The sequence below is a fragment of the Drosophila grimshawi genome, unplaced genomic scaffold, assembly GCF_018153295.1.
Source record: "Drosophila grimshawi isolate 15287-2541.00 unplaced genomic scaffold, ASM1815329v1 contig_311, whole genome shotgun sequence".
In the NCBI taxonomy this organism is placed as follows: Eukaryota; Metazoa; Arthropoda; class Insecta; order Diptera; family Drosophilidae; genus Drosophila; species Drosophila grimshawi.
The window spans coordinates 30,064,148-30,071,913 of NW_025063098.1; the positions used below are offsets into that span (position 1 = coordinate 30,064,148).

The window sequence follows — 7,766 nt, forward strand, 5'->3', positions numbered from 1 at the left end:
CAACAACAACAATGACGACAAACTATTTATAAAAATTCCACGATACGGGCCAAAGAGACTGACTGACAGACAGACAGACAAGGGGGGATGGACGAGGGTTGGACGAGTAGTAGAGACGAGTATATATATTTATATATATACATATATACATATATATATATATATATATATATATGTATCTCTGACTGACTGCATGCGATGCGAGAGAGTTTTGTGTTTTAATTGCGCCATTTCCCATATCAGCGCTGTGATTATTTGTTCTAGTCAACATAAATAAAAACAAACAAACAAAAAAAATATGTATAGAAAAAGGCTGGACATGGTTGGTATTGTAGTCTAGTCAGTGGTGTGGGGCATGCAACGCCGGCAATTGGTGCTACATGCCACAAATCTGACTAATTAGATGGTTAGCTCGACATTTGATTTGTTATTTATTATCATACGCTGCTGTCCTTTGAATATTACGTATTATTATTATTATTATTGTTGTGTTGCTTCGAGTCGTTCACAAATTAATGGATGACCTCGTCAGTGAGTCAGAATTGAACGCAGTTGCGTCTGGGTCTGCGTCTGGAGCTGGTATCTATTGGATAAGTGATGCAGTGTCTACACTCAACAAAAAATATTGCTCGTAAATTCAGAAAATTGTTCAAATATGAAAATCGCCCTGAATGCTAGAAAGCATTTCTGGTTTTAGTAAATAATTTTGGAATTTACGAAACATTTTCCATTCATTATTATATCCCTCAGAAATGATTTCTATTATTAAGAAATACATTTCTAAGAAGTTGAGAAAAAATACTTTCTAAATTTCAAGTAATGAAATTTAAATTTAAATAATTTCTAAATATAGGAAACAGTTTCTATTTATATTTCTATTTGCCAGAAATATTTTCTATTTTTAAGAAACTTATTTATAATATTTTAAGTAAATTTTTTCTAAGTGTTGCTTCTTTAGTATCTCTGGCAGCTTTTTTCCCAGGCAGTCCCAAAACAACTGGCGTCTCAGTTGATTACGCATCATTTGCAGCGCTGGGAAACTGCCGCACTTTCCAGTGGCAAGTTGCAGTTGCTGTGGCAGTGGCACTTTTTTCTAGGTGACGCTGGGGCGTCTCCGCCAGGAGGGCGTGCCTAATACACAATCTTGGCATGTTTTAAGTACGCCCATTGCTCCTTCTGTGTGTTTGTTTGTTTGCTTTTGTTGCCATTTCAATTCGAATTACATTTCAGTGGGTTGATCAGACTAATCGATGGCGTGGCTACTCAACAGGAGAAGGTTAAGGGATATGGGTAAGGGGAAGGGGAAGGAGATGGGTACGGTTATTGGTAAGTGTAAGAGTATCCATAGCCATAGTACACGCACAAAAAAAATGTATTTGAATTTTAGAAAATCCAACTAAACAGAAAATTGCCATAAAAACTATAAGTTTTTTCTTGTGTTTTAAAATAATTTCTAAATATAAAAATAATTCAAAATAATTAGAAATCGACAATACCAAAAAAATTTTTTTTTTTTTTAAATATTTTCTATAATTAAAAAATTCATTTCTAATAATTATGTTTATGTGAATCTAAAAATACGAATGTTTATCAATAATATAAGCAACAAAGATATAATTTTGCACATTCAGAAAAACACCCTGAAAATTAAACATATTTTTTCAATATTTTAAAAATCCTAAAATGAAGAGAGGAAAAACCCCGACTTTTAGAACTTTCTAATTAAGTTAAGTCACCTTTGGCGAATTTCAAAAATGCAGGACAACTTTTTTTTCTGAGTGTACGAGTCCAAGATAAATGCGTTGGCGTTCTGGGAAATTGCTAATGTGCATTCATGTGGCATGTTGCATGTTGCATGTTGCATGCTGCATATTGTCGTGCACTTTCCACTAGCTGTTGTCCATGGGTTAAACACTCATTAGCGCTGCGCGTCGCAGAGAAAGGCCTCGATTCGGTGTCAAATTCAAGTCGAGGCGTGAACGGGGAATGTGTCATGTTTGTGCCATGTTTAGGGCATGCCTCAGTGCAGCAACACTTAGGTAAGCACTGGAAAAGTGGGTAAGTAAAGTGCTGCCATATGCAATAATACAGGTGCTACAAATTAAGCAATTTTTTATTTTTTTATTTTATTTAGGTTTTCTGAATATGTGAGAATATCTGAGTGGACTATAGCATGAAGAAGGAAGCAAGTGCGAAACCATAATGAATATATATTCTTGATCAGCATCAATAATAGAGTCGATCTAATCAAGTTTATTTCATTTTATTGATAACCGTTCCAGTTTCGCGAATATCAATACAAATCGATTTACGTTAGCCATAAAAAACACAATTATAAAGATATAATCTGCCAATTGATAAGGAATATTCCCTGAAATATTATTGAACAACTGCAACAAATTTCAATATCATAGTTTTCGTATGGTTCTTCTGTGCAAGTTGGAAAAGGTGTGATTCCAAGTGAATTAAAAAAGTGGTCTTAAAGTTAAACAAGGTGTTTGCTTGAAATTAAATTAATTATGAGGGGGATTTAAGGTTGAGGTCTCTGCGTAACCTTCACATTAAAATGTTATAATTTAACATATTATAATTTGGGTTCTTACTCATAAGTTTCTTTTTTGCGTTGAATTTTTGTTTAACTCCTTGTGTTAATGCGGGGTTTTGCAAGTCTTCTATGAATTTAAAATTTTGTTAGAAGACATCACCAAGTCGAACTATCACGACGAGGGAATTCTTAATTATTATAAACAAATTTATCAGGATATCTCTATATATATTAATAATACTTAATACGAATCTTATGGATTCTTTTTCCATAACCCAAGAGTTGCTTGTCATTCAGAAATATTTATGAATATATGGATTCAACTTGTGTACCTTACAGATACCATTACAAACTAATAAAAAAAAACAATTTTATTATTTTGAGTTTACGATTATGTTGTGCTTGTTAAATTATGGTTGATTAATTGCTCAGTACTTACCCAAAGACATGATGATAATTGCCTTGAAACTCTTGCACAATATATTTGGATTGTTCAGTTTTCAGCTACTGTTGTTGTCATTTGGGGGAAGGGTTGTGCAGGTGAACAGGGGGGGGGGGGGGGGGTATAGAGAGCTCCACTGAGTTTATTTCAAGGGGCTTTGCACTTGTTCTGGCCCGTTAAGGTGCTTCCGGCGGATATGGCCAGTCAAAGTTTTTTTTTCTTTTTTTGGACACACAAACCTGCGCAACATAGAAAATAGGAAAGCATAGCAATTATTAAAAATAATATATATATATTTAAATTATTTATGCGCATGGTTAAACAATGGTAAACCATAAATAAAAGTGGCTAGAGAAAAATTAAAACTAAAGTGGCAGCCGTGGCAAAGTGGCAGGTGAGTCTAACGGTAACCGTTGCATACAAAATAGAAAAAAAAAAAAACTCGACAACATTTCCAACGGAAGCAAAACGTAAAGCTTTTTCTCCCTCAGCCGATTTTCACGGATATTGTGGCCGGAAGCGTTGCAGCGAGGGAAAATGAATAAATACGATGCCCAAAATGATTTTTAATAAGCACATGTGGCCTGAAGTTTGTTTAGTCAACATCATTTGAAGAACTTCAACTGCAGCAACAACAATAAAAACCACTAGAAAAACCACAACAAGCCCCAGGCCCAGTTTAAACGATGTCTACACTTGCCGCCGTAACCGCAATTAGTACACACAATTTAATAAGTACAAAAGACATAAAAAAAACTAATTTTTTATGGCCCAAGGGATTTTTATTTTCTGTAGTTGGCGCCACAGCTTTGAATATTTTTATTTTTATTGGCATATTTCTTTTATATATACATCATTTTTTTATGAGTCAATTAATATGCACGGCACACAAGAACAAACCGCAATTCCGATTCGGATTCGGAGTTGAATTCGAATTCTTATTTGTTCGCGGGTCGATTTTGCAATCGTTTGGCATTCGTATATCAACACTTGTCAATTCACTTGAAATCGTTATATCGGTAGCTTTGAAGAACTATAGATAGATACTTATATATATAAATGGACTTGCATTTCTGCTGTTGAAATAGTAGAATTGATTTGATGTACTAAAGAATCTGTTGTGGTATTTTTATCGTTTTGCCAGAAAGTGTGTTAAGCATTAAAGGATATATTTGTGAGCTCGTAAAATACATATAAATACATATTCTAAATCAGCATCAGTAACGAAGTAGATAGAGGAATTTATCCATATCCATTCTTCTAGTTTACTATTTGAACTAAGTCATTATTTTAGGTGGCGTATTTATCAATTCTCTTGAGATTGCTTTACCGGTAGCGTTGACGAATTATATATATATAAATACATATGTATTTATTTATAGGCGACTTGCATTTCTGCTGACTTTTGATGAAATGGTAGATTAATTTAATGTATCAACATTTATTTTATGGAATTCTTTATGCTTTTGCCAAAAAGTGTGTTATGCATTAAAGAAGACTGTACTTATATCCATCTCTGTTATACTATGAGCATTATCTTCGTTTTATTATTATGTTATATTATTATTATCTTAATATATTATTATATTAATAATAAAATGTACTCATTTTGATATGCCGAAATCTGGCAAAACGGAATGATACACTATATATCTGCTATGAGTTAAAGAAGAGTTCTTCTATACAAACAACTTTTTTATTTCCTAAGAAGCTTAATCGCTCTACGTCCTTTAAATTAATATATACATTTTAAAATGAGAAGATTTTTTAGGGTAGATAAACTTCGGCGATCCTTAAATAATCATTTTTTATTAATATTCTTTTTAGATGTTTTTTTAGCTGCTTGCTTACTGACACATTTTGTAAATTTAAATGAACAATGATTGATTTATTTGCCTCTAGTAAATAAATTGAATATTTGCGCAACAATTTTTTCAGATATTTTTTGATTACTTTACAGTTTAAAAACTGATCAAAAGCCATGAAAAATAGAGAAACAGTTTTTACAGAATTTATGCTGCATTAATTGTTTACACTGCTGTCTGAGTGTGGTGTGTAACCCAATTTCGACAAAAAATAAAAGTGTTTATAGAATTACAAAGAATTCTTTAAGTTGTGGCTACATTTTCAACTTAATGTTTACATTTAAGATATCTAAATTTGGAAAAGAATTTCTAAATTGTTTTATATCAACGCTGAACATTCAGTGAATGACATTGAAAGTGTTTGAGAAATGTTTTTGTGATATGCAACAAAAAATTATGAAGTAAATAAGTCATTAAAAGGCGCTCATCAAAATATATATGTATATAAGCTCTTAAATGTTTCGACCCTCACTCATCTCTCTCTCTCTTTCTGTTTGTCTGTCTCTCTCTCTCTCTCTCTCTGGCTCGCTGTTTCTCCCTTTCTCTGAGTGTAGTTGGAGAAAAGCAATTAAGTCGAGCGATTTAGCGAGGCAGCCGGCACGGAGCTCGTTTAAGACGATTATTTCATTTAAGACGTTGACATTCATTTGCATATCAATGCGGCTGGTTAGGGTATCTCTAGGGTATATGCGAGTCTATGCCCTGAATTGTATGGACTACTCGAAGTGTTACCTTAATAATATATCTTATTTTTTACACTCAAGAAAATCGCGTTTTAAGTCTTTTTTCTTTCGCCAAAATGTATCCAATCTTCGAGTAATCTACATATCTATGTCGATTTTTATATCTATATCTCTGTTCCTATTTTTACATCTATATTTATAGCTATATCTATTTCCATATCTCTATATACTCAACGTCTATATTTATGTTTACATCTTAATCAATATTTGTATTTACTTCTACATCTATATTTATATCTACATCTTATTTAATTTGGTTTTTAATCTAAAATAATCGTTTTCTCAAAAAAATTCCATTCAATTGGTTTAAAACAAAAATCCCGCATTGCGTTGCTATTCGATTAAAAATTTTATGTTAATTTTTAAAGCCTAACTTTCAGTCTGTCTTCCACTCAAAATTTTTGAATATATTTTAATTAGAAACCAAAAATTAACCCTCCTTCATATTTGATCTGAGAGCGTCCACTGCACTGCGGTAGAAAACAGATTGGAGACCCACAGAAATCTAATAAATCAATTTGAATAAATAAATAAATTTAAAGTTAAGTTTTATTTATAATTTCATTTAATCTATTTTTAACTTTTTGTATTATATTCCGTCGACTAACTTGAGTTGACATTAAATAAGAACATAAATAAATAAAAATAAGGGGTGTCATTTCCTGAAGGAAGGTTCAGATTAGATCTAAACTGATCTAGCTTTATGCCCAGACTCATTAGCATTTTAGCCCGTTATTTTTTTGGGCTATGAAAGTGTTAAATTTTAAGCAATGTAAAGCTTGACAAGTTATTTATTTTATTTTTATATATTTGATTGTGGTACAGCCATTTACATTTTTTCTTTTTAGTCTTTATTTGCTTTATGAATTTCGCTCAGTGTTTTTTCGTGTTGTTGTGAGTGTGTTTGTTTTTTTTTTCGGTTTGATTGCTACGATTTTCATTACGGTTTACCGGAAATTCCAATTTAGGTAAATGCGCCGTTGACTGCAACTACAGCAACAACATCAGCAACAGGCACAGCAGCCGGCATGAAACGGGATTAATGTATGTAAATATACATATATATATATATATATATATATATATATATATATATATATATATATATATATATCCCTGGGGACAGCGACAAGATCAAGTGGAGCATGCAGGCCTTGCATACAATTGGCATGTGTCGGGGGAATGGGGGGAAGACTTCAGTTGTTTGGTGGCTTGCCCAAAAAAAAGACAAAAAACAACAATAAAGAAAAAGACCAAAAACTAAAAGGCTGATTGATTTTAAACTCTTCAGAGAATATAACAAGAAATGTCTAGAACACCTGAGTAGCATCAGAAAAATGTTTGACTAAGCTTTTTTATGGCAATTGTCCATAAATTTAATCTTAGTAGTAAGTAAACAATTCCAAACAAAAACAAGTGAGAGAGAAAGAAAGTTCGAATAGATGATACCCTTTGAACAAGAACTCAGCGGTCTTGAAAACTCCAATCGGCAATCGATTTTTATCGATGAAATTAAAAATAACTCGATTTGTTTGCTTAAAACTTGGCAAATAAGGACTAACAGAAATAAGGATAAATGGACAAACCACGACGTGATTGTTGATGCTGATTAAATAAATATGTAAGAAATCCAAATATATATAATATATACGCCTTCTTCTGCCTGAGTACAGAAATATTATAAATATAAGTTAAGGTCGCTAATAACTCAAGTCAGCTTAAATAAGAAATTCGCATACAATTCACACAACAAATGAGCTGGCAAAATATGACTTACTTTTTAGCCAAATTTTATTTATTTATTTTTAGGCATGCTTCAAGTTGGATTTCTCTTCTATATATTTTCTTAGTGTTTACATAAAGTGTCGAAAGCAATGAGAATGGGATTTGCAGACACTCAAATATATATATTAAAGAATTATGTACATTTATTTTTAAGATAGTTGAACAAGAGCCGAAGTTTAAATTAAAACGAATAAATACTATTTGATAGCTCTGAAGTACTTGAATTGTTTTATAATTTATTTTCATAGAACCTACCAAGTTTATAAATATATTTTATAAAATTATCTTTGTGCATAGGCATAAAATATTTTAAAAATTTGTATGCTTGTCTTGTATATTCACTTATAATTTTTAGAGCTATCAAAGAGTATTTATTCTTTGGTATT

The 7,766-nt window shown here is 31.8% G+C and overlaps 1 protein-coding gene across 1 annotated transcript in view; it reads right to left on the minus strand.

The window, feature by feature from the left end:
- The window catches only part of LOC6569669 (phosphoinositide 3-kinase adapter protein 1), a 40,190-nt gene extending 36,964 nt beyond the window's left edge, over nt 1–3,226 (minus strand). The window contains exon 1 of the mRNA XM_032741538.1: nt 2,985–3,226. Within this exon, the coding sequence (XP_032597429.1) occupies nt 2,985–2,994 (10 nt within the window). The 5' untranslated portion in view covers nt 2,995–3,226. The remainder of the gene's footprint in view (nt 1–2,984) is intronic.
- Between the last annotated feature and the right edge of the window lie 4,540 nt (nt 3,227–7,766).